This window comes from Apus apus, chromosome 12 (assembly GCF_020740795.1).
Source record: "Apus apus isolate bApuApu2 chromosome 12, bApuApu2.pri.cur, whole genome shotgun sequence".
In the NCBI taxonomy this organism is placed as follows: domain Eukaryota; kingdom Metazoa; phylum Chordata; class Aves; order Apodiformes; family Apodidae; genus Apus; species Apus apus.
The window spans coordinates 3152792-3179749 of record NC_067293.1 but is presented as its reverse complement, the minus strand read 5'-3'; the positions used below and the strand labels follow the sequence as shown (position 1 = coordinate 3179749).

Below are 26958 nucleotides of genomic sequence, written 5' to 3'. Positions count from 1 at the left end.
AACAGCAAAGTAGTATGTCAGGTTCTTAGGAGACAGAAACGTGTCTAATGATTTACAGCTTTTCATTGTGCCCAAGTAGAAGTCACCTTTTTTTTTTTCCTCCACATTGTGATAGAAAAGGGTCCTTTTTAATTATGCCCTGCAGTCCTTTAGCACGTACCGCTCCCACTGACGTCAATGAGATTTACGCACGTGGAAGTCATGCGGAATCAGGTCATTTCTGCCTAGTTGTTAGTCTAGATCATGGAGCAAAGCAATGGCTGAAAAACAGGGTTATCACTCCTATTTCTATTTTTTTTTTTAATAGATGACAGTGAAGAGGATAGGTAATGGAGAAGGTTTAGCTAATGAAGGGTTAAGGCTACAAACACAGTACTCAGAAGAAAGGACACGAGATTTTAAAGCGATATGAAGATCAACACACAACAGGATCTAAGTGAAAGCTTGCAACAGTTTGTCACCATCTACAAACAGGTTTCACTTTAAATTTATTTCACTATAGGAGACTGCTCATCTGAGAAATGTTAAGCAAGATACTTCCAGGCAAAACATTACTCCATCCTATCTCTATTCACATGGTGGCTTTGGGTGGTTTTAATATTAAAAACAAGAAAAGTAGAAGAAATTGCATTTGCAAAACTGCCCTCAGACATGCACCCATCCTCTGCTAATGCTAGCAGGCACTCAGTGCCAGCATTAGGACTTAATCTTAAGTAAAGATCTAAGAGTTTCCATTTCCAGGGGAGCCCTCATTGATATCTATGTTAAATCTGACTGTATCTACATCTCGTCTATTTAATTATAACTACATGAATGCTCCTCCAAGCATGAGACAAATCTGCAGCTTGTAGAGACTGGAGTAGCTCCACTTACATCAGAAGTGTTTTACAGATTCACAATGACTGAAGAACTTGCTGCTTAAATTCATGGCTCTCACTGTGCCTGATTGCAAAACATTCTTTTTCAGACGCTTCCAAAATCATCCTCAGAAAAAAACCGAACACAACTAATTATAGCAAAGCAACTGTGCCAGGCACATAATGGACTTTTGACTCCTTGCTTCTTGGCCAAAGGCTGTCACCACCCCAAAATGCCCATTATCCCATGATGGCAGTGCCAAAAGCAGAACAGTTGAAGGCTTTGAGACCTTGCTGTGATGTCCTGGCTCTTTACACATGGGACAATTCCTGAGCCCAGCATGGCAGTTAGAGTGAGCATACAAACACCAAAAGACCATAGGGACATCAAGGCACAACAGACTAGCCCAAGCTCTCTCTCACATCACCCTTCTTCATACCCTGCTACAGCCCCTGGGAGCAAGGGAGAGAAAGTAGCTATGGCAGCCCCACTACTGCTCTCTGAACAACACCTTTGGGACACATCTGAACAGCAGCTAGGTGGAGAAGCCCAAATAAATGCAACACTTCCAGAGTCTTACAAAGGAAAAAGCACACTGCAGCAGCTGCTGAGCAAACAGAAGGTCAGCTCTGCTATGTGGGCTCTGTGGGCACAGAAGCCAGGAGCCTGTTTTCGTCTGCTGCTGGTCTGACACAGCCTTCTGGGTCACCTCTCCCACCCCAGCAGCTGGGGCAGCACCCATAGAGGTTCATGTCCTGAAGATGCACTAGTACTGTTTCCAATCCATCTTATTTTTTATATTAAGGTGCAGGAGGGTCCAGAAAGATCTGGCTTCACCACTTCTTCAGCCTTTGTGCTGAGGTGAGTAGTACGCTCACTGAAAGGTCTATCTACAAATGCCTGGGAGAGGTGTCTAAAAATGCACATGATGAAGTAGGGCCAATACACCTCCCCCACAGGAACCTGGCAGAGACACTGGAGCAGACAAGTGGGTCTCATTTGAAACAGGCCAGCACTTCTTTAAGAGCCTCAGGACCTGCAGGAACCATAACAGCTCAAAGGGAGACATTGCACCATGTCCTGGTGCTAAAGGAATCCCCCAAGTGTGTCCTGTAGCACCTACAAAAGGCAATGGGAAGTTCCTCACGACATTTTGACCTTACTGAATTCTGTAGCAAGTGCCTCCCTGCTGCAGGACAGCAGCCAATAACTTATTTTGTAAATTTACCTCATCCTGCTGCTTGGGATTTCCCTCTGGACAAGCTCTGACCATCACAGACACAGCAGCAGGCTTTAACAGGAACTTTTTCCAACTTTCTTTTTCGTCTGTTTGTGCACACACAGGTATGCAACCCATGCAGCACCATCAGACCATCTGCACTGGTGAAAGGGTTAATTCAGTTCAGTATCCATGTGATAGCCCACACTGACCCCAATGAACAACTCCCACTACAAAAATGCCAGGCAGCCTCCCATTTTTGAGAAAGCCACTTCCTGACTGGAACACGAGCATCTGAGCAGAGAGGTTTGTACCACTTCTCTGCATGGCATGGAAAGCAATCCAATCTTTCAGCATGACTGACAGATAAAAACACCCTGCATGCCCAAGTCAAAATTTCCCATGTGCTGCCTAACAACCCCTTCTTGTTTTTTTTTGTCGGGGTCTTTTTTTTTCGCAAGACAAGAACTGGATTAAATCTTTGCAACAATTTAATTGCACCTCAAAGCTCTCCTCCGATCACTATCTCCTGGGAGCAAATCACACTTTCTTTCACCTCTTTGCACTTAGCAAAGAGGGGCTGGGTCTGTATCTGGCTCATTGCTTCAGTCCAAGGCATGACAAATACAAAATGATTTGTGGGAGGGCAGAGGTAGTGCCCATTCCCTGGCAAGCAGCAGAAGCCATCTGAGAAGCTTCCTCTGAAGATTATACATGCTCTTACCACCACTGTGAATCTTTCACTGGAGCACCCTTGCCAAAGGGTTCAGAGGAGGTGACATATTCCAGCAATGTGATTGCAAACCTTGAGATTTTTCAGAGCTAGAAGACTATTAAAAGTATCTGATGGGGTTTTGTTTCATGGTCAGAAGGGTAGGGGAGTTAAAGGACTTTCTCATTCCCTGCCAGACCACATCTCCTTGGAGAGGTGGCTCTTGGAGAAGGCAGCAAGGCACTGTGCAGGTCACTGCCTGCACCATCTTTGGGGCTGTGACCATGCCAGTTGTGAGCAGGGGGAGGGAGAGGCTGTTGTGTCATTTTACAGTGTAATTCCATGACTGCTGCTGGAAGCTGGTCCCTAGCAAGGTTTCTGACTGCTGATGCCTAAAAGTCTGATAAGGAAGCCTCTTGACTACTTAAAAAACCCAAAAACAAGTCTTCAGAGGGGAAAGGGAGCAGATCAGCCTCTGCTGCTTAGCTCTGGGAATGAGAAGCAACACCAGCTTGATGGTTTCAGTGCTCCTCTGTGTCCACTCTTTGTTTCCCCCCTTAATAGCCAGGTGACAGAATCTTTTTTCAGGACGTATCGGATCCCTCATTCTTATAGGGTGAATGGGAAGGAGTTGTCTTCTACAGAGCCAGGACTGACAGCAGACTAGGAGGATGGCTTTTGCCTCGCTGTGAGAGTCATGAAAGCAGATACAACATACTTGAAACTCAGAAAATAATCAAAGGCTTCCATGAAGACAGCCTGCAGACACAAGCCTGGGGAGCAGATCCTGTATCTGAGACTAGAGCAAAATGCACCCAGAGCAAGGTCCTTTTGCTGACACTGTCCCATAGGGGCATGGGGGAGGAACCACAGCCAGAGGCAGATGCAGCGATTTCCCAGCTTACCAAACACACAACCAAAGTCCTGCACTGCACCAGTTCCCAGAAGAGATCTCTGAGGGTGCTGCTTAGCCCCCTCCCTCCTACATCTGAGTTGTGCCCACTGCACAGAACACCCTCCTGCAGGGCAGCACCAGCATGACCCTGCCAGGCAAGGCTGTACCATTGAGAGTACCATGAAAAACTGCTGGATCTGTCCTGCACCACCCAGTCCTCTCACACATCTAACACACTGCAGACCTAAGGAGTCAAATTCTCACCAAAACATCAAGTGTCCCGACTCCAAAGCTGCCACTGTTTGGAAAAACACTTAAAAACCCAGAGCTGCCTCCCTGCAAGATTATTCACTGCCTCCAAAACACATCCAGGCTGCAAGGAGTCCAAGCTCAGAGGGGTAATGGATGTTGTGTGGGGATGATGCAGGATTGGCATGTCTGAACGCACACTGCAACATTTCTGGCAGGGATGGGCAGTCTCCCCAGGCACTAACACGACAGACCAAGGGTGGAAGGCCTTCATGCAGACTACGATGGTTACGTGCAAAGCGAGAAGGTGAAAGGTCCAAGTACCAGGTCAAAGGTGGCCTCGAGCGGTCGCTTCAGTGATCTGACAGCTGGCTGAGTCTTAATTAGCAGGCAGCGAGCACATGATGGCAATGGGCCAGGGAGGGGGGTCAAGCACAGTAACAAAAACAGCAAGCAGAGGTGTGTCAAGAGAGAGCAACATTTTGGGGAGGCGAAGAGAAAAAAAAATAAATTTAAAGAAATGAATGCATTATACAATATATTAAAAGACGAGGCATGCACAACATGGGGTGGCTGAGTAATTACCTGGCTTAGCAGCTGGTTGGCTGTTTTGCCTCAGCAAGTTTTAAAAGTAAAGAAGTGTCATGACAGGACGTGCTTTAGAGCATCTTCAGCGCAGCTGGCGCAGCGGGTCAGCAGGGCGCAGGGATTAGTGCTGCGGGTGGTGGCCTTGTGCTGGCCTCCAGCCCTCATTCTGCAGCCACACGCCATGCAGAGCTCAGCAGGAGCACTTGTGGCAAGGGAAGGACCACTGGTAAAGAAGGGGGGTTCCAGCACATGCTTAAGTGCCACCCTAAACTGGGGCCTGAGCCTGGCCCAGTTCATCTGACTGTGCTGCGCTGCCTTCAGCCAAGCGGGAGTGAGTCAAGCTACTACTTGTGCATGTCAAGTAACCGCATGATTGGGTCCCTCTGAAATACCTTCTGAATTTAGACTTGAAATCATTCCAAATCTATTTTAAAAGGTACACCCATTTGTCTGGCATATGTTTTTTGATCCAAGAAAACTGGGCACAATTCTTCCCTTTATTGAAGTCCTGTTCCTCAACAGGTACAGTAAATGCATCAAACCTTGAAAAGTCAATGAATAATGTCAGCTGGTTTGGTAGCAGGGGTGATGCAATGAGCCAACAATAAATATTTTAAAAATTCTGGTTAACAGCATACAAATGAGGTTAATTACACTTTTAAGAGCAGCCAGCAGCATGAAAAAACCATGCGCTGGCTTTTTTTAAGCACCAGTGTCCCAGATAATTAGTGAAAAAGTAAAGATTGAATTGTGAAAAACAGAAGAGGTTCCATTTCAGAAGGTTCTTTTTCAACAGACCTCGGTTGTTTCAGCAATAATAAAACCAGTATGAAATCTAAGAAATAAACTCTGCAGGACAAATAAAATACTGCAGTATAAATTAGCTCTTCAAATTACATTCCAGGTAATACTGATGCTACAAGGAGGGCAGCTGTTTAGTTTCTAAGTCTTCCCTGTTTTGCATTATGTTTCACTACAGATGAAAAGTAACATTTTTACTGTCTACAGTCACAGAATGGATGAGGTTGGTAGGAACCTCTGGAGATCATCTAGTCCAACACCCTGCTCAAAGCAAGGTCAGCTAAAGCAAGTTTCTCAGGACTGTGTCCAGGAAGGTTCTGAGTATCTCCAGGGATGGAACAACCTGTTGGAGTGTTTGAACACTCTCACAGTAAAAAAGTTCGCTCTTAAGTTTAAATGGAATTTACCATATTTAATTTTGTGCCCACCGCCTCTTGTCTTTTCACTGGGCACCACAGCAAAGAGTCTGCCTCCATCCTCCTTATTTCGCCCTTCAGAAATTCATACACATGGGTAAGATCCCCCTCAGCCTCTTTTACTCCAGCTCTGAATTTGATCTGGCAAGACTTCCTTGACTTATTTTTAGAACTGTAGGTATAACAAGTCACAATTTAAATGAAAATGTGGATGGGAACATCTCTACCAGGTCCAAAGTATGAAACAGGTCAGGAAGTCATCTTTGATTTGGGTCCTGTCATTTCACTAAGCCTTGACAAAGGTACCAGGCACAGGTTTGCTAAGCTTGAACAACGAATACCTTGTTTGCCTTAAGTCAGTGGAAATTTTGCTACTGACTTCACCAGGCCAGGATCCCCCTGCAAAGGATGTGTTATGGGATGGGCAGTCTTTGCTTTCCTTGTGTACTTGAGAAGCTAAACTGACACCTTCAACTTAGCCAGTTGGTTCCAGGTGCTACTGCACTTGTGTCCACGTCCCCTCACGATGCCATGTCAGAAAATCAGAGGGTTCACCACTGTGACCCCCTCTGGTGAGATGCACTGTGCCACTCTGGGCTTCATGCTATGGTGAGCACACAGAAAGGATGAAGAGATGGGATCATATTGCACATGCTCTCAGCTCTCTAGTCAGCCATTTACAAAGCACTCTACTTTTCCACAGATGACACACATAACACAAACGACAACTCTTGGCAGTGGAAACACAGCTTGGTAATGGCTCTACTTACCATTGCAGCTGCAGCTGTCTGGTTCACCTGGTGTTGAGCTGCCTTGATTTTGGCTTGCAGGTGTGCAGGAGGATGAAAGTACTTGCATTTCTCCCTAGAGCATCGACCTTTGATGTAATCCATGCAAACTGTAACAGTATTTTCATTTGTGTCTATCATTGCAATATCTATGGGGTGAGCATAGCGGCAATCGTTTTCACCACGTGTGCAATTTCCACGCTGAAACTCTCGACAAACCTTGAAAGAAAGTCACATTGTTGAGCAGAACATCAAGTTACTCTTCATCCAGTATTTTCAACATGGAATATCAGTTCAGTTGGCCACATTAAACCATGTACGTATTCTAAACCCACGCTCATCCTGGTGAGCACATGGACCAGAGGTCACAGAGGCAACTGGTGCTACTCACAATTGGTCCAGGGTGTGAAGAAAATCACACTATCAAGGCCAATTACCAAATGCAAGTGAAGTTCAGAATGTGTGCAGAATGGAATGTGACCCCAAGAGGTTAATGTCGTTGTGTCAAAACTTCTGGAGCTCAGGATTGTTGCCTTGCCTCTAAAGCTTAAATGTTCCTAACTCTGCCATTTGTGTCTCAGCTAGATTATGAATTTGTTCGGGAGCATACTCACAGGCAGGGCATTTCATTCTAAATGTTGCCTGCTGCTGTTATGAGGAGCCTCTTTCACAGAAATAGTCTCACTGCCTTCCAGTATAAAACTCTGACTCTGGGGTTACCTGACAGTGCATTTGATTACAATGCAACGTGTTTGTAAGGTGTTTCCAAAATTGCCAGCTTCACCAAGACCTTGCAGATCCTCCTAAGTTGTGAACTCTGAAGCATCAAAAGCAGAGAAAAAGCTTTCACCAAGTGGATCTGGCAAGGTTTGCTTGTCTGAGGAACTATGAGAAATTGCTGAAGACTATAGCTGGTGGTGCAGATCACGGATCAGTGTGCTGTCAGACCGAGTGTGGGGAAGGGCGAGATGTCATGAGGGAATGGAAGCAATCAGCAAGGCAATATACAGTAATAACACAAAACAATATGCTTTGCAATTACACCCTTCTCCACTACCTTCCTGTGTTATAATTTACACCTGCAGGGGCCTCTCAGTTCAGGTCCTCAACCCTTATCTCCTGCAGAGTCTCCGCTTAGGGGACATTTACAAACTCCTCCAACACTAAGGCCCAGCATGCCCAGGCAACTGGAGGGCGGAGGAGACATCTTCCCCATGCCCTGTACGAAGGATTCCAAACAGTTTAATGCTTAATTCTGTAACAGCTTAATAAGCCCATCTCAAGACAAGGGAAACACCTGTTACTGACAAAGCATCTCCCGTCCAACTCAGTGAATGACAGACCATCCACGTGCATTTCATTTTTTAAGTGTGGCAGATCACACACAGAAAACAACAATCCCGCTGCCAGAGTGAGTGCTCCCAAGTTTCCAGTGCCATCCACAGATTTGGGACCAGGCCCTGCATCAGAGTCTGCTCAAGCAGAGAGCAGCAGCCCTAAGTCAGGAAAGCTTTGGGTATAAACTCCGTGCAGTGCCACATCAGGTCATTCTAGCAGAGATCAGCAGCTGGGCCCACATGCCACGTTCAATTCCATCAGCAGTATCATATCAGACATCCAAATACCTCCAGTTTATCCGTACGCATCAGTTTCTGCCCAGCAGAGCCTCCTGGAACTGTAACAGTAGGATTTCCGGAAACCAGGACAGGAGTATTTGGTAAAAGCTCTGCAGGAACCAAGCCCATCCCAGGAGAAACGTGACTCAGGTAGGGACTAAAAGCCATCGTGGGGCTCGTTGCAAGCGATGGAGTCACAGGAAATGTTGTCTGTGTAGAGAAAGAGGAAAAACAAAGTATTACTTAAAAGGCTCAGTCTTGGATTACCCATCAAAGCCTTGCAGCACTTCAATCCTTTTAGACAATTTGATTAGCAACATCAAAATGCTGTGCTCTCCAATCTATTCATTTATCACCGTTTTCTTGCGATCCATTAGTTTATCCTGACTCACAGATTTGTGACTCATCCTGAACACAAGGCATCTTTATTTGCCAGATCAAAGCATATTGATGATCTTTATAGTTTAATGACACAACTTAGGATTTCATGCCAGCAATTAGAGCAGGCCCAAATTAAACAGACTTCTCATTCCCAAATAAACGTCTCGGCTTCTGGAGACCTAAAGTGGGATGCTGTGCAGAGACCTCAAGATAAGCAGCAGCTTCAGCACCTGGAAGCACCTAACTCCATCAGCATGGTTGAATTCACTACCAGCCTCTTCTGAACTCCACGTTATCATGGCTAGTGTGGCTCAGGTAGACAAATGGGATCATTTAGGCTTGGCTGAGGCACCTCTGCTGCAGTACACTCGGTGGTCGAGCATTCTGCAGATCTGGAGTTTGTTTCAGACTGTCAACAGCCTCCAGGCAAAAGAAATTTTGCAGGAGCCATTGGAAAGGCAGCAAGAGGACACTACAAACTCACTGGTGTTACAACATGCCAGACTTCATGCCTTTGCCAAGAGCAGCTGGGTTGTAGGCTTGGAAGAGCCATGGACAAAGTGTACCAGATGAGGTGGGCCAGCAGCGAGTGCAGCACCTCAGCTATGTTGTGAGGAACAATGTCCCCATAAGGAGACAGAAACAAGGAGCCACAAAAATCTTCGCTGCTGCTGATCCCTAAATGGTGTTTGGCAGGCCCTGAAGCACAGCAGAGCTCCAGCACTGGTGGGCAGAGCAGCTCCCTGGCCTGAACTGCTCCAGCAGTTGGTCTGGGAAAGGGGCTGCCGTTCTGCCAGGCAGGGGTCATGACACAAAGCTCCTAAGCAGGTGCTCAGTTTAAAGTCTGTGAATACACCAGATAGCCAGGGAGTTTGTGAGACTTTAAAGCATGACATCTGAGGTGTTCTTGGGAATGAAATCAGTTCCATCTGCTGAACAATCTCCCCTCGCCTATCCCAAAGGCCAGAGCCTACAGGGCAGAACTCCTGCTCCTGCAGCAGGGGCTCCAACAGCCCCCAGGGAAATGAGCTTGTGACTTGCAACTATTTTTATTTTCCCTCTGTCACCTGCTCCACTGTGAGCTCTGGGTTACAGATAAAGCTGCTCACACCTGCAGGTATGTGATGCCATATGCTCAGTAGCTAGAGCCTCAAGTCAGCAACAAATACAAGTGTGCTTACAAAAGGGCCTGGGGCTTTTTTTTTGGCCCCACACATCATCCCCTCACTTCTGTTTTCTTATCTCTAGTTCTGTGGATTTCTAAAAGAAATCCCACACGTTTCTCAACAGCATCTTCATCCCAGTACTTTCCCAACCTGGGAAGCAGTTTGTTGTGCCTGGGGAGAAGCAAGCCCACAGTAACACCAGCCAAGCTGCACTAACCTACATTAACAATGACCTTCCTCAGGTCAGAGTGACAGCAAGCAGCTCCTGAGGAAAGGGGGTGACAGGTACCTGCCAGCATACATCTCACTTTCTTCTCCACAACAAGGAGACATGGCCTCCTGAATCAGCAGCACTGGGTGCTTTGAGTGTAGCAGAACCAAATAATCCTCTCTGGGAGAGATTTCTAATTTTCCTTCTTTTGAGTCTAAGTCATGCCCCGTTTCAGTTGATGGGAGCCTTTAACCATTAAATCCAGAGATCCTCCAGTCCACAGCCCTTTATTAAATAATTTTCTACTCTCTTTCAGGTCTCTGTGGCTCCCAGACATTTTACACCTTTTGCTGCTAGAAAAGCTTTTTAAGGATCTTCAAACACTGTGACTCCCTGAACACCTTAGTGAGAAGGTAGCATCCCCATTAGACTGTTGTCTTTTGTGAGAGCACCAGTAATTATGGTGACACCTGCTGAACTTCTGCCACCATTTGCACTGTAAATGCTATTTTGAGGAGTTTCTCCAGCCTGGCCAGGCTGCACAGGCTTATGCTGGGGCCCAACACAACTTGTCAGCAATTGCTTTGTGTACCTAGAGTAGCCCAAACTTTGCAGCACATGTGGCTTGCACAAATGTGTGGGCAGATGTACCCTGTGTGTTTCCAGGACCCAATACAGCAGGAGTGCTGGGCATCCTGACAGAGCAGGTATGACACTGCTCCCAAATTTCAGGAGATCCTTTAAGGTAGGCTTCCCCTGCCAGGGCTCAAACACAACCAGAAACCAGCCTGAGGACCTATCTGGCTTCTGGGACAGAGGGGAGACATTCCACTCACTGCTCAAGCAGGAGGATGCTAGGGCATTTGTGCAGCCAGGGAGGAAGGCTGGGGGCTCACAACACCTCACACCTAGTGCATTCACCAGAAACCTGTGGAAAGGAGGGCAAAACATCTGTGGAGATGATATACCAGCCCCTCTGTCAAAGCCAGTACAAGCTGGGAGACAGGTCCCTGAAACAGTCCTCAAGTCCAAGGCTGTGCACTCAAGAGTAGCCCCACTCCTCCCTGGGAATGACTGGCAAGGGCTAAGGGACCTGAACCCATGCTGAAGAAAGCAGAGGAAGGATCTCACTGTGATCCTGGAGACCTGCAGGAGTGCACGAAGAAGCAGGATGGATTTTTGCCACTACCACTAGTTGTTCACCCATTTCCATGCCTTGGCATTTGCTGCCACATTCCCAAGGTTTCACAACCACTTCTTCTGCCTGCCTGAACTGTGTGTCCATGCCCCTGACTGAAAGTGACAGTTCTGCTTCACACCCTGCCCCCGGGCAGGGGACTTACACTCCAATGTGTTTTCAGGGGATGCACCCAGAGAGGAGCAGACCTCACTCCTCAACACATTAAACCTAGCTGAGGCTTTTAAGTCTGAAATGTGCTAAGTGCACTGAAAACTGCTCCTTTGTAAGCTGGCATCAGGGAGCTCTGTATTTGTTGTGGCTGATGAGGGGAAAAGATGGGCTGCGCTCACTGCCAGCCCCGGCTGCCTGTCTTGGATTGGGAAATTCAGTCTGGCTCATGCATCAGTACCAGTAATAACAATGCTGCTAGCCAAATCTCTCCTCCCTTTACGTCTGTGCAGCTCCCCTGTGCCAGGCCTGTCCTGAGGGAATTCAAGGGAGTTTCTTCCTTGCAGCCAGAACCCATCTATAACTTTTACTCCAAACAGCAGTGCTCTCCTCAACATGCCTCTAATCCACCTCTTGTGATTGCACACAGACAGATCAATATTATGACTGTACACCCCAAAAAACCTTTCAACTTAGTTGCTGGTGTGTTCTAGGGCAAAACAGCCAGATTAGAAGTATCAACACGTATCCCCTTAAGAGCTCCTGCAAATTCAGGGACAGGTTTCCTTGCAAACTACTATTTAACCTACAGGCACTACCAGTAACTCCTGAGCAAAGGGAAAACAGGTTATAGTGCAGTGGCAGGGGAGTTCAGACCAGTAACAGCTCACAAGACTGGTTTATTGAGTATTAAAATGCTTGTAAGAATAAATTAAAAAAGACTGAGGTGTCTGTTGTGAGAACACACCTCAGGGGGAGGGCTGCCAAGGACTCCGACAGCTCTGAGCTCCTCAGACCCAAGCACAGAAGCCACTGAGCAGGGAGAAGGGGACCACCCCTGGGAGGGGCATTTGTCACCACTGGCAGTGACAGAACCTGGAACAGGTGATTTTGTTAACAAACTAGAAGTCGTATTCAATTTGCCTAGCAGAAATTGTGCTAAAGCTAGAGAAAAAACACAGAGAGGGCGTGAAGAGGAAGGGAGTAGAACGGCTGGTGTTTTGTTGAACACAAGTGCTGTCTCAGCTGGGAACTGTTAATTCTGAGTTACCTCAGACCCTAAAAAGGGAAAGCCTGAAAACAAGAGACCCAGTATAAATACAGAGGTGTTGAAGGCCTGAAGGAGGGGAGATGATTTGCTGCTAAGCATAGGGAAAGCACACAAAGAAGGCTGAGCACACTGGACTGAATCCACCCGGCCAGAGCATCCAGCTACCTTCCACCAGAGATGCTCATTTCCCCAATCAGACTGCAAAGACAGCTCCTAGCTCCAAGAATATCTCATTTGTGGACTGCTGTATTGTAAAAGTCAGGTGTTAATGGCCCACAGCACTGTCTCTTGCCAGACAGCAGCTCCTGGGTGGGCCAGGGTACACATGTTTGTTCACTCCCAGTGTGCCTGTGACTAGAGGCTGAGATACAGATCAGGTTTTTGCTACATGAAACAAAGACATGCCCAAAACACCTACTGAAGTTCACTCCAGCACTTGTTCCAAGCATCACTGGACAAGTAAGTTGGTTACTCTCTGCTTTAACCTCCTTCCCATCAGCACCAAGTGGCTGCCCCAGGATGGGACACAAGGCTGGGTTAAATTCTAGGTAGTTTTCAAGGGCATGGATGACTCAGAGCTGTCAAGAGAGTCCTGGCTACAAAGACTCTGACATGCAGAAAAGATCAAGTGCCTGAAAACAGAGAGCTCAGAGAGGGGAAAAAACCCTTCCCAGAGCAGCATCTGAGGCAGCTGCAGGAGTGGAAGCAGGTGTGTCAACTCTGCCCTGCTCTACCCAACTGCCTGTTCAGACACAGCTGACAGGACAGCACCAAGCAAGCCACTGCCCTGCTCCAACAGGTCAATTTGGAGTGGGTGCTGAAGTATTTCCACAGCCAGCTCCAGAAGTCTCTCACATACTGCTGTAAAGGGACAAAGCAGGATGGAGAAGGTAGGGCTCAGGCCCAGGGCATAACACTTTTCAGGTGGTCTTACTTTGGCACATACACAGCTCAAAATGACTTTGTCTTAGAAACCAGACATTGACCTAAACTGCTCTCCATACTGATGCCAGAGCCCAGCTTTATCCACCTTCAACCTGACTTTTACCCAGTCTAACAGAGACAGAGATGCAAAACCAGCCCAGAGCTACCAGCACAGCTCAACTGGAGCCAGCAGCCAAGGTGAATTCAGGCTTTCAAAACCTTACTAGACCCTTCCTACTTGGCACCTACATGGTCTCCCCAAGGTCTCAACCAGACAAATACATCACATTGATCAAAAACTCCACTCCATGTCCTTGTCTGACTCGCTTTTAAGTGCTGTATGAAGCAGTCTGCTTAAAACTGCATCATGGGCATTAAATGTTCACGTGAACCTCAGCTTTGCACAAACAATTAGCAGGAACATCAGAGAGCAACCAGAGGATTCAGAGAAATAAGCTCACACTAGCAACCAACAATTCACACCTAGTAAGCTCCCGTGAGCAGCGTGCAGCAGGCAGCCCACCTGGGACACAATTCTTCTCCAAGCAGCACCTTCCTTACACAGCCATCATCAGGGTCCTGGCTCTTGGTTCAGTGGGAAGATTAGCTCTTGCTGGATGTCAGCAGCAGTGCAAGGAGATCTGACAGTGAACATTTAGATGCCAGCTCACAGGCAGACACATTCAATGCCATTTCAGGAAACAAAGTGAAAAGCTGCTATGTCAAGGGCTGGATTTTTGGTGGGTTTTTTTTTTTTTCTTTTCACGGTAGTTTTTCGGGTGAAAACGCACTTTTAAATGTCTAAGCATTCAGCTATTGTTTGGAGCTATTAAGCACACTGTTCCAAATCTCCTCTCTGGCAAGCATCCCAATTAAGCACGCATCCCGTTGATCAGCTTTCTGATCACATGGGATTTGTTCTGCCACTGCATCTGATATAGTACCTTCTGCTTTGAAGAATTTCATGTGTAGCCAGAAGGAGGCCCCACCCTTCTCATTTGCAGACAAAAAAAAATATCTCAAAGCCTGCTTCCACTGGCAACATCTTTGGGAAATGAAAGGCAGGTGAAAGAGCAATCTCTTGTTGGTCCTGAAATTGGTGTGGAGCAAGTTGGGCAGCAGATATTAAACCAAGAGCTCGTTTACTCTGAGCACAGTGTGGGAAAGCAGGAAGGGAGCAGAGGAAAATTATTCTTCTTTGCCCGTGTCTCTCATGGGCAATTTAGAAATCAGGGACCTTTCTAATCTGGTAAGGTTACCTCTGAAATGAGAGCACTAACCAGACAAACCAACACATTCTGTCTCAGAGACAATTTAAAACACAGGAGTGAACTGGACCTGCAAGACTGCAGAATGAGAATATGGGAACTTTCCAAAGAGGAAATCCCAAAGATGTTCTGAACAGCTGGACAAGGAATGTCCACTGTTCTCTACCAAGGAAAACCCCAAACAGGAAAGGCTTACACAAGGAATGCAGTGCTACCATTTTGTGGAAACTCAGGATTTCCTTCTCATATGCATGTGATTTCATGAAAGGTGAACTCCACAAAAGGAGGTGCAAAGACAACAGCAGATTAGAGCTTAAGGTGCAGAGCAACTAAAAACTTTTTCTGTCGTCCATCTTATCTTCTGCCTTGTTTTTCCATCTTCAAAATGGGAATAATAAATAACGTTTCCCTAGCTCACATGGCAGGGTGGAGATAAAGCTTCTAATACACACGCAGGATGAACATGAAAGAGCCTTCTCAAGACAAGAGGAACAGGCCGGACTGGGGAAATGCCCCAGTATGGTGGCAGAGCACCATCATAGAGGAGTTCTGGCCAGCCTTTCCTCCTGGAACACCAGCTCTTAAGCCAAAGAGCAACAGCATCCAGCAAGGAAGAAGCCTCCACTGGTCTCTTGTGAGGATAAATCAGAAACACTCCAGTTTGTCAAAGCCAGGGTGACAGCTGCTGAGCCTGAAACCTCATTTGGGCAGAGAAACCTGGTGCTGTAGGTGGTACACAAAGAGGCCAAGTGCAGGCTGGTTCACAGACTCGCACATCTTCAGGCTGGAAGAGTCTGTCCTAGGGATCCAGCCAGACCTCCTGTGTGGCACAGCACGGGGAATCTCACCCAACAACTGCACATCAAGTGCACGTTGCTCCAGCAGAGACATCCAGCCCTGACTTTAAATGGAGACTTCCTAATTAGGCTCTTGGTTAAAAATGTGCAGCTTATTTATCTCAGCACCAAAGAGCTGCTTCAAGACCTCTGACATTTCCTAAAATATACATAGTGACATACTCAAACTCAACTGAAAAATGTTGCCCCATTCTAGATAGACCAGTCAGCAGACACAAGCCATCCTCTCCCTGGCATAACAGGGTTCTTCAGCCTGCAAACCTGTTTTAACTGACAGGCTACAGCAGGGACAGGCAGTGAAGGCTCCTCTGAACTACCTGCTCTGCAAACACCCATTCCCACAGACCTCCCTGCCTACCTGAAGGGAAGCAAAGCTTTCCTACTGTTAGTATAATGGAGCATTAGTGTGAAAAACAACTGCAAGTGAAATGGGTCTCACTCCCAGACACAAAAATGTATTAAGGTCTGGGTAGGATTAATCTTTCCCAATTTTAGCCCGTCAGTACAATGCATCTAGTCCAACAGAGTCAACTGGCCTCTTGCCACAGTGTGGAAGAACTCCAGCACCATCAACCAGTGTAAACAGCTACTCAGAATAGAATTTGTCGGAATTGAGTCACTCAGGACTTCTGGGAAGTACATGAAATAACTGGTCAAATACCCATTTGATGGTATATGCTTCCACTTGATGCCCTGAATCTTGCAGCTCCTTCAGCTATCAACAGAAAGGGGAGCCACAGCTTGCAAGGAGAGCCAAGAGCATCAGAAATCCCTCTGGAAGGTGCTGCCCAATTCCGTGCAGCACAAACAACCACCTGAGCCAAAAAGCAGGGCTGGGGCCTCCGTGAGCAAACAGGAAAGAAACGTGGAGCAGCATGAACCTGGTTCCTTGCTGTAACTTACAATTGGCTGTAGCTGAGCGCCCGGTAGCATGAACTGCATCTGCTGAGCAAACATGGCTGCTGCTGTCTTCTGCTGGATCAGGTTGTTGCGTCCATTGATTTCAAGCTGTGTTTTTAAGTGTGGGGGAGGGTGGAGATATTTGCAGTTCTCTCGGGTACACCGGCCCTAAAAAAAAAAAAAACAGAATGAAACAGCATTTCAGTCAATGTAACACTCAAGGCAGCCAGGGAAATTTAATTAAGGATTGTTTGGGTTACAGTAACAATCATCCAGGCAGAGGCAGGTTGGTAGCTACTGTGACTCTTTTGTGATTTTTCTATAGCAGTGCAATACTTAAGAGCAACATGACCTCCCCTGCAGTACCACTAACCAAATACTATCAAACTAAACCCGTAAGTTAGGCTTCCTGATGTTAAAATGATTGTTGTAAAAAAATTAATCGAACAGAAATACTGGTATTTTCAAAAGCTAGTGGCAACAGCTCCAGAAACAACAATTCCCCATTTTCTTGTCTGGGTTGTTTTTTCCCCCCTCAGTCCCAACACCAGACCACTTAACTGGCCCTGACAAACAGTGAGAAACAAAACTGTCTCCACCACTTCCCAGCTGTGTGGGGTAAAAGATGAAGAGTACAGGTCTGTAAAGAAGCAACTGTGATCTTGAACGAGCACGTACCAAGGTGCTGAGGACTTGCAGTCACCAGAGGAAGATTGGAATCAATTTCCCCTTCTTGCTTTTATTTGTTAAAAGCCACAGTATGTTGCATCACTGATTACTCCTACCCCAAATAAACATAAGCCCTAGGGAAGCCAGTGGCTCCTAAAAAGCAAAGGATCACTAATGCTCAGATCAATTCAACTGAGACCATCACTGTTTAAAAAAGTGTCCACAAACAATGCTTTGCTTTAAGTGTTTGCAAGTAAATACCAATAGTCCATTGAGCACAGAAAACTAGTAACAAATGTCATTAAGTAATTCTTGAATTTTTCCTTCTCTTGTGTATTCCCTCCTCAAGAACCAGAGGCATACAAAATACAAGAAACATACCATGCAACTTTATGCATACATTTTATAAATAATTTAGGGTAATTTTTTTGAGGAGCTACCCACAGAGCCTAATAAAACAAGGCCAGGCCTGGGGACCACTGTTGTGGACCCCCCTGGGGATCACTGCTGTGAAATTAGTTTGCTCCTGCAGCCAGCAACAGAGCAGGACCCTCCATTACCCAGCCTGTCCCTGGCACTCTTGCCAAGGGCTGGAATGACAAGTTCTCAGTCTCAACATAATTAAGTTTGCTTTAAAAAAGGGGCACATCAGGTAACCCCACAAACCTGTTCCTGTTGGCAGAGCCATAACCCCATAACCGGGTTCACATGGGTACACCCACCACACACCACTGCAGCCAGGGCACAGACTGGTGGAAACCCCCTGGGATGGGTCCCTGCTTGCATCCAGGATGTTCCCCTGGAGATTTTTAAGACCTGTCTCTGCTTGTAAAATGTACAGGTGGAATCGCTGGACAGTTTAGGTACCACTGCACAAAGCCAACACCATGACACACTGCAGGGGCTGCTTTTGAGCCTCCAGCCAGGTTCCTCAGCAGGCTGAGAGAGGCAGCTCACTGGAGAGGAGCTGAAATCTGCAAGTTTTACATGTGCTTTCCTCTGCCCCCTTTCCTGGTGGGGATAAGGGCTTCACTGGGGAAAGGGAGGGGTTCAGAGCCCATCTGTGGAGTGAAAGGGCACATGGTGAGAAGGAGGCTCCTCTCTTACCTGCTCCAAGGAGATCAGAGAGAGAAACAGAACTCCTGGCTCCCTGCTGTTATTCAGAGGCAAATAATTAAATGCAAGAAATGATGGCCAAACCCGCTGGGACAGGAAGAAACACTCCTAAACTTCAGCAGCCTGCACTGCAGAACGACATGCTCTGCTCTGCTGCTACAAGAGCCCAGTGGCTCCCTACAACCCAGCTCAAAAAGAAAGTGGCTTTTTAATGCTATTGTTTCAACTTCTCAGTAATCCAACAGCCTCAGATCCCCAGCAGTGAGTTAACTGCTCACAGGCCTCAAGGTCATGAATCTTCATCACCAGCCGCTTTCACACATCTGGGTAAAGTGAGGTAAAATGGCACCACATGTGGTGCTCAAGACAACCCAGCACTACTAAGAGAGAAATAACATTAATCTGGAAAGAGAAAGACTCATCAGCCCTAGGTAGGTTTGGGTCATCCTTCTCATGGCATCTTTCCAGCTGCACAGAAGCAGGTCCCTCCACAGCCCTTCCCATCACCTGGGACTCAACAACAGTCCAGCTATTCAAGCTCAGTGCACATGGCAGTGTCCCACCTCCACAGCTTCTGCAGGGCTGCTCAGGCTGCTGCAGACCAGGAGCAGATCCCACAGGGCTGGGGGTTGTCCATGCCCAGGCAGCTGCTCTGCTCTGAGCTCCAGCCCTTCGAGGGCAAACACATCAACCATAGAAATTCCTCCTGGCTGAAACTTGGCACAGCTGCTTTAAGTTGGAAAAACACCAATTCCTACCAAACTTGGATAAATTTGTGTAGATGCTTCTACACTGCAGAAATCGAGAAGATGAAAAAAAGAGCTCCTCTTTTTTGTAAACAATACTTACAGGGCCATCTTCAACTTGAAAAGGACTTTGCTATTCCAACTGAAATTTTGCATGTCACTGATACCAGTCAGCCCAGCTTGGTGTGAAGCTTTGTTCTACTTTTTTTTTCAAGAGTTTAATTCCAACAAGGAGTTCTATAAATAGAATGCTTTTATTACAAAAGAACCCAACAACAAACCCCAAACCCATGCAGCATGAGGCCTTCATCCTGCAGACAGAGGTGTGAGCAGAATGCAGTGCCCACACAGACTGCTTCTGGTTTCAACGAGGATGTGTATTTGCAAGGAACTGAGAGCTGTGCAGAGGCTGCTGCAGAGGGAAAGGCTGTGAAGTAAAGCACAGCTCTCCGTCAGGCCTTGGAGGGCTCCAGGAAGACAAAATAAATCACTGCTGCACTTGGATTCAAAACCACACCTACAGTCTAGCTCCTCCTTGCCATCATTTTGATCCTGAGCATCATCAACCACTGCGTTTCACCAGGACAGGGTAGAAGCCACAGCTGGGTTAGGCTGCCCTCTCCAACACCACAGTAGGCTCTTCATCTCTCAGACAATGGATCTTAGCAACTGATGATGTGGATGAGTGACACAAAATGTTCCCAGTTTAGATATCCAGCTATGAAACAACTTTCAAGGTATCTCACTCTAAAGTGCTGGACACCCTCTGAACCCCGACACTGGTGGGGGTGATGCTTTCTTCTACACTTTCATCACAAAGACCACAGTTCTCAGTACTTCTCAGCAACACACACGTACTTCAATATCAATTTCAGCTCTACGAAATCTGCCAGAAGGACAAGGAACTGCCATTATTCACTTCTCAGTACCAGCTGAAACACAGCAGGGTAAACAACAGGGAACTGGTAGCAAATCTGCTGTGTGGATACTGGGCTGGGGACAAATAAGGACAACTCCATTTTATATCATATCTCTATATGAGAAAATACAACAGCAGTCAAGTCCCCGAGTTTCAGATGAGCATCTTGATATTAAAAAGCACAGTTTTGCTGCAGTGAACAGCTATGCCTCCAGAATACTGAATGCTCAGCACATGGCACACGACGGTCCTAGTACCCTGGCAGAGATCTGCAGAGGCACTCTCCAAGCTGAACGTTGACCCAAAAAGCACCATCCCAGCACCTGGAGTGGGTTATTGTGTGTGTCAGGAAGGGACACAGTGCTCACAGACTGACCTGTGTCAGCGAGAACTGAGCCTGCTGGGACCAGTGCAGCCATCCCGTTGTCATTAGAGGAGTTTGTTACTGTAAATTTAGCATGAGTATTGACTCCAGAGAAGGCACATTCCCACCCTTTCCCGGGTGGCACAAGAGCATGCAGCCAGGGAATCACCACCCAGCAACAGACTCTACTGCTGGCCTTGGCAACATGCTAAATATAGCTGCGTTTTCTGGCTCCTTGCAAAATGGAAGGAGTCTGAAGGACCATATTCATCAGCTTCTTTACCAACTACAGCCAGGAGGGTAAAGCATATGGATTGCACTTCCCAAGGCTTGAAAAATGGGTATTAAAAATAAATCATTAAGAGTAGCTTCTCCCCTTTTCTTCTCACACACACCCCCACCCTTACAGGAGGCTGCTGGCATGTGATTGACTCTGTGTTGCCAACTGAAGTCGTGCTGTGATGGCGCACACTGCAAATGGCTGGCATCTGACACCAGCTAACACAACAGCAGCTTGCAGTGCAAGCCAGCTGTTTTGAGTGCAGCACTGATGGCAAAACACTTACATCCAGTAGAAAAACCTGTATTACACCTGGCTGTTCGGAGTCTGTTAGCCTGCACCTTGTCATCTGCAACCTAGCTTGGAGGGATGCAAATAGGAGCACGCTGGGTACTGCACTAGGTTGGAGGAACCTACCCTAAGCATGCTGCACAAACTCCCTCCTCGCTGGCTGCTGAAGCAAGCTGGACTGCATTGCAGAAACAAGGCTTCCAGCACAAAAATCAAGGCCCACGTTTGCACCAGTAATGCAGTTTGTTACAGTCTCTCCAATCCTGGACACCAGCGAGTGGCTCCAGAGCAGACACGTTTCTATTTTTAATGACTACACTACATCCTGTCAGTCACTGCAGTTCTCATGTGAAAAATCTCTAAGCTAATGTTGTTTTTCACACACTGGAGGCTGCAGTAGGCTTGTGCCCTGACTGTGCTGTTTTTTCCACAGACACTGATGACATGTGCAATGACTGACAGCAAAAAGAATGAAAAGAGACCAGGCAGGAAAGGATTTCCATGTTTTGCACAAAGCCAGGCACCAAAACACAGCTTGTCTACATAACTTTTCCCTGCATGAAGCAGCAGATTTCCACCCCTACAAGAGGAGCTCAGTGGGGAGGCACATTCAGAGATGTGCTGGCCCTGCTTACTCAGTGCCTGTCACTCTAGCACTGAGGCACAAAATGCTATCTGCTTTCCATCCCACTCAGCACATGCACATAGAGGCCTTGTCCTGGCTGGGGTTCCTCACTCCTGCCAGAGCCTTGCATGGCTTTCACATGTGCAGTATAACCTCAGTCACCATGGTGTCTGCCCCCACATCTGGAGGGGAGGCAGAGGCTGCAAAACTTCCCACAAAGCATGAATTGTCATGCAACAGTGGGAGGCAGAAAGGGGGGAGCTCTGGGCTTCATCCTGTGTTCATGCAGCACAGCTAAGAACATGTACTGAGCTGCTGCTCCAAGTCTACCTCTGCTGCCATCTCTAAGGAAAGAGAGATACTGGAAAGTAGACTTGATATCTGGTAATGCCCAAGCTCCAAGTCCTATAGAGAGCTGCAGATTCAAAATTACCCTTCCAGGAAAGCAAACCACCATGGTGTTGGGAACACTGTCCAACTACCATCCCAACTCAAGTGCTTTGCGCTCACTATGGTTTGTCCCTGAGCTATTTATTCCAGGGCTGAGCAACCAGCATGATGCCCAGGCTGTGTGGCTCATCCTGTCCTCTCCAATGCACTGTGAGGCTCATCCTGCCAGTTCGTGAGAAACGTTTGTTGCACCAATGAGCAGGCCCACACGGATCCTTCAGCGAAGCACAGTTTATTTACATCCTTGCAAGAATGGGTGACCTAAGCAAGTAGGCACACCTATAGCAAGGTGAATAACGGTTTATATTCCCTATTCCCGACGCAAAATTCCCTCCCCTGTTTCCCCACTGGCTGGGTACTCCAGGGTTTACAGCCCCTCCGACGCTTCAAATTATCCTATAAGTTTCCCGCCCCTGTTTACACATTCCATTCTAGCAGTTTACTTTTTACCTTTTAAGGTAAAATTTTGACCTTTCTTGCCCCCTTGGCTGTCTTCCCAATTAACAATCTACTGGTGTCATCCTGCCCTGAAGAGCAGCATAGAAGTAGCTTTGTTTGGCCTTATCTTGGGCCATAAATCCTTCTCCATGTTCAGATCCCCCAGATGGAGCCCAATTAAGTCCCTCAGTTTCTTGGCCCATAAACCGCTCCAGGTGTCATTGGAATGTGCAGATATCTCACTTATCTCAAACAAACAATTATATTCCTAACACTAAACCTAATATAAATGTGGTCAAACAAACTATATATTCCTATATGTGGTCCTAATATAAATGCGGTCAAACAAACTATATATTCCTAATACATACGTGGTCAAACAAACTATATCTTCCTAACACTAGAATATATATATATGTGAACCAAACACTACAATGCAAAATCAACACTACAATTCATTTCTAACATTTCTAACATTTCCAACATATTCCACATTCTGTGCCTCGTCCTGCTGTCTCCAAGGTGGCATCACACTCCTCTTCCCGCACAGGTAGAGCCGTGCTGGAGGGAGAAAGGGAAACAGCTGTCCATCTCACTGCTGGAGCAAACACTTTCCACTCAGCAAACAACATAAAATAGCATGGAACAGCATGTTTTCAACTGGAAAACAAAGGAGGCTGGAGCTGACAAGTCAGCCTGATCATTAGCAAGTGTTTGGTCTCAGGCACAGGTGTTCTTGCAGCCAAGCTGTCACTTGCTGCAGTTCAAAGCCCAGCTCTGTACATTATCTGCAAGTCCTTTCACCAGGCTAATGAAATGTTAAAAGTTATGCTGCCAACTGAGTCAGTGAGAAGTGCAACCTTGCAACTTCCCGTGAACATTGACCCTGGCATAGTACATCAGATAACTTCTGCGTAATAGCAATGCTTTGCTCCTAGCAGTGTTGGAGCAGCTCACTTTTACAGAGAGGTTTTAAAGTGTAATTATGTACAAAGCACTCCTCAAACGTGTTCTCTTGGAAGGCTGTTAGCCCACCTACTGCCACCCTGAAAAGCAGGTCTAGAAGGATGTAGAGAAGTGATGCATCATCCCTAGGCCTGCATTGATCAACCTCACCTCTTTTCTTTGTACCTATTATGTATTTCCCAGACAGGGGAGTTCAACACATGACTCTCCCTGCAGCTGTAAAGCTCTTCCTGATTCTCAACTGCAGTTTTGCTCCTCCTGCAACCAAAGCCTGAAGCTTGTCTTTCTCCAGAGGGTCTGAACAGGAATCATTCCCTTCCTCTTTGAGGAAGGGCCCATACTTAAGGGCTGCAGTCACATCTATCCCCCTTCCTCTGCTCTGGACTATGCAAACCACGCTCCTAACTTGGTGAGCATGGACAGTAAGCCTTTCACCAGACTGCTTCCTCAGTCAGCCTGCATCCCTGCTGATGTGTGGGCACTGCACTCCAGCTCACCAACACCTCACCAGTGCTGTGCAGGTACGAGGATTTTTTTCACATGTCCTGTAGATGACACGGATGCTTATACATCCTTCCATGACATTACCTTTCCTTCTAACCATGTAACATTTTGGATTCACTCTCAGCAAGCCTTTTCCAGGACTACTGCCTACTCAGGTATGCTGCATCTTGCATCACACAGCTGATTCACTTACATGTAATATTTTGTACTACTTTTGTTGAACTCATACACCCTTTTTAACAGACTATATTTCCAACCTGTCAAGATTACCTGCAACTCTACACCTGGTTCTCTGCAATGTCTGTACTTCCTCCTAGCTCAGAGCACCCTACCAATTTAACAAGCATACTCTCTGTACTCCATCATTCAAGTTACTAGAATAAAACAAAAATGAATGGTCTTGCCAAGCACATCCTCACAGACTGCCACTAAACTCAGTCTTCCAAGCTGTTGTGAGCTGTCACATGAAAGTTTCTCCTATGCTTTGTGCTCTGTCTTGTTTGGAAACTGATTTGTGCCACATCAAAAGATTTCCAAATCTAATGCCAGCACTCCATCCTCCCTCTCGCTCTCTGAAATAACCCATCTCAAAGGCTTTCCAGTTCTATGGCTTAACCTGCTCCTCTCTGGACACCTGTGGGGACACTGTAGAGTTAGTGCTCAGCAGCCCTCCTGTACCATCAACTCCTACTTGCCATCAAGCATGCACTCATACACAACGTTGGGTACAAAGAAGCGTGTGGTCTGAAGTTACTTGCAATAGCAATAAAAATAATACAGCACAGCTACCTGCTGACATTTTTCAAATGTAGGTGTAACACCCATTTACAGAGAGCCCAAAGACTGCTGTTATGGTGTGGATCCTGCTGTGAACAGATCATAGCTGAAAAGAAAAAAAAGCAGCAAAACATCTTCTAGTTAGCATTACCAGATGGTAATCAGCCCCCAAGCAAAGGGAAACAATGCAGACTTCCTATCATACAGAAATTTCCATTTCCATGTATGAGGATAAAAATGCTAGAGTTAAGGTTGATCTGGTAGCTTCCAGGTATAGATGATATACACCCTATGAAATGTATACTCTAGGAATGAGTACGGTTCATGAACACGTAATAAGCTGGAAACAGGATTCAAACAGCCCATAAAAAGCACAAACAATAGTTTTGTGATGTCTCTAGGATGAGCTTTTCCTAACTTCCTTGAACTTCCCACCTCTGGGTCCAAAAAGCCACCTCCCTGAGCCTGCACAGAGATGAGAAGGAAACTGCTAAAAGCACCATGTGTTATTTTGGCCCAACTCAGCTCCCCAGCAGTCACCAGAGAAACCTCTTCAGATGTTATGCTCTTCTGAGCAATGCTTGGAGCTGCAACAGCAGTGTGTCAGCTCTGACTCGGGGCTGCTAAGGAGAACAGGAATACATCTTTTGTCAGGGTACAGAGGACAAGAGCCAGACCTGCCTTTCCCCACCACTTCAGAGCAAAAGCCTGAATATCTATCACAAGCTCCCAGGGCTACCAATGCTCCCAGCACTCTCAGGGCAGCCCCAGCTCATTGCTGAAACACCAACTGAATTTCATGACTTCAATGAGTGTAGGGTCAAGCCCTTTCTGAGCAAGCCTAGATTTGATTTTGACTGAAATGAGGGAACCCTGATGTTTTGCATGATTCCAAATGAAAGCAGGTGACATTCAGTAGCTACAAGAGTTCTGAGTCCTTCTGAACCAAGAGCTCAAAGCAAAGCTCAGCAGCATGCACAAGTGCAAGGCAGCTCGACAGCCCCTGGAGCAAACCAAGCAGACCTGTTGTCTTCACCCCTCTGGACTCAGGCTGGTTGGTGCATTCTGCACAGTCCCAGTCTGCCCAGTTCTGTCCCTACAGCTGTGGGGCAGAGCCCTGGGAGGCCAACCTGCAGATAAACAATTATAGGTGCTTGGGCTTAAAAAGAAGTTATATTCCTCAGCAACTTTAAAAAAGCAGGTCAGTCAAACACAGCCACTGCAGTCCAGGTAGGGCTTAACTCACTATGGGCCCAGTGAATAAGAAAAATGTAAAAGGAATGGGAAGCAGAGACAAAAATCCCGGCTCTAGGACACTGGTGCTGCTCTTCAGCCTCCTCACCTCACCAGTGTGATTGCTCTGCTGGGATACTCCTGCTTTGCAGGGAGATGGAAGGAATGACAGGAGGAAGAAAAACATCAGCACCATTTTTGCAAATGTATTTGAGTCCAGACAAAAGCTGCCAACAGCCAGCTGAGGGGACTGCTGAACCACCACTGCTGAACACATCTAACACCTTCATCTCTTTGTCTGTGAAAGCCAACCTCTATCACAGACACAAACCAAGGCTGAAGAGGCTGCATCCTGCATGCCACTGGCTGGGGGAATACACTGTGCTGAAGCCCTCTCCTCCATCACTGGGCTGGAAATGAAGCTGCCCCTTGCCACCAGACACGCTTGCTGTGGCACACATCTGAGCTGACAGGGCTTTGGTGATCCAGCTACCATACAACTGGAGAGGTCTCCATCCATGGGCATTATGTGAAGAACAGAAGCACTTTGCCCAAGCAGGGGACACGATTTCCATCGTGTGGCTGAAACAGTTGGAGCAGCTGAACCATTTCACTAGTACAGAAAAAAACAACCACAGAAATATACTGAGCACATAACATTGCTTCACTCACACCAGGGCAAGAGACAGTCTTCAGATGCAAAATGCTGGGAAAAAAGAGATGCACAGTGTGGACAAATCCTACTGCAGATACTGCTCCTTTCAAATAGCGTGTATAGAACTGCAGAGCACCTGGACAGGGGGTTTCTCAAGATCAGATGCACTCTGTTGGGATTCAAACATGCTTATATAGGACTCGCTTACAAAGTCTGCAGCCTCAAAACGTTTGTCAAGCTTGTTTTGTTACGTACTTCAAACCAGAGCAGGAGAGAAAAACAAAGAGACAGCAGCATTTCTATATCCTTGTCTCCCTTTTTGGTATCACCTTAACCACTGACAGTTACTCACAGCTACTGCCAAGAACTTCAAACCACTGAAATGAGCAGGCACATCCAGCTCCATACAGAAAGGATGGCTCCTTAGCATGGAGCTCAAGTATTTGGACAACTACCATCACCCCACCATTTTTTAATTAGAAACAGGGGGGGGACATGAAACCACAGCATTCCAGCAGACTCTAAGCAGCCACAGGCAGTCAGAACTCCCAAATCCTTATTCACCTGACAATTAGGGAAGCAGAGAGCTGCTGTGAGTGAAGTTTTACTTTTGCACGCTGCTGAATACAGCAATGTTCTCCTGAATTTCCCCAGGACAGCACAAAGAGGTTGTGGCT

The 26958-nt window shown here is 46.8% G+C and overlaps 1 protein-coding gene across 7 annotated transcripts in view; it reads right to left on the bottom strand.

The window, feature by feature from the left end:
- Positions 1-26958, bottom strand: part of MBNL3 (muscleblind like splicing regulator 3) — a 91180-nt gene that overhangs the window by 16230 nt on the left and 47992 nt on the right. For all 7 annotated transcript variants that reach the window (XR_007890657.1, XR_007890658.1, XM_051630045.1 and 4 more), the window contains 3 exons: positions 16252-16416; positions 8152-8352; positions 6509-6745 (listed from right to left, as the gene is read on the bottom strand). Coding sequence is in view for 5 of the 7 variants with exons in the window: in XM_051630045.1 (XP_051486005.1) it covers positions 6509-6745; positions 8152-8352; positions 16252-16416 (603 nt within the window). In the remaining 2 variants the exon portion in view is untranslated. The remainder of the gene's footprint in view (positions 1-6508; positions 6746-8151; positions 8353-16251; positions 16417-26958) is intronic.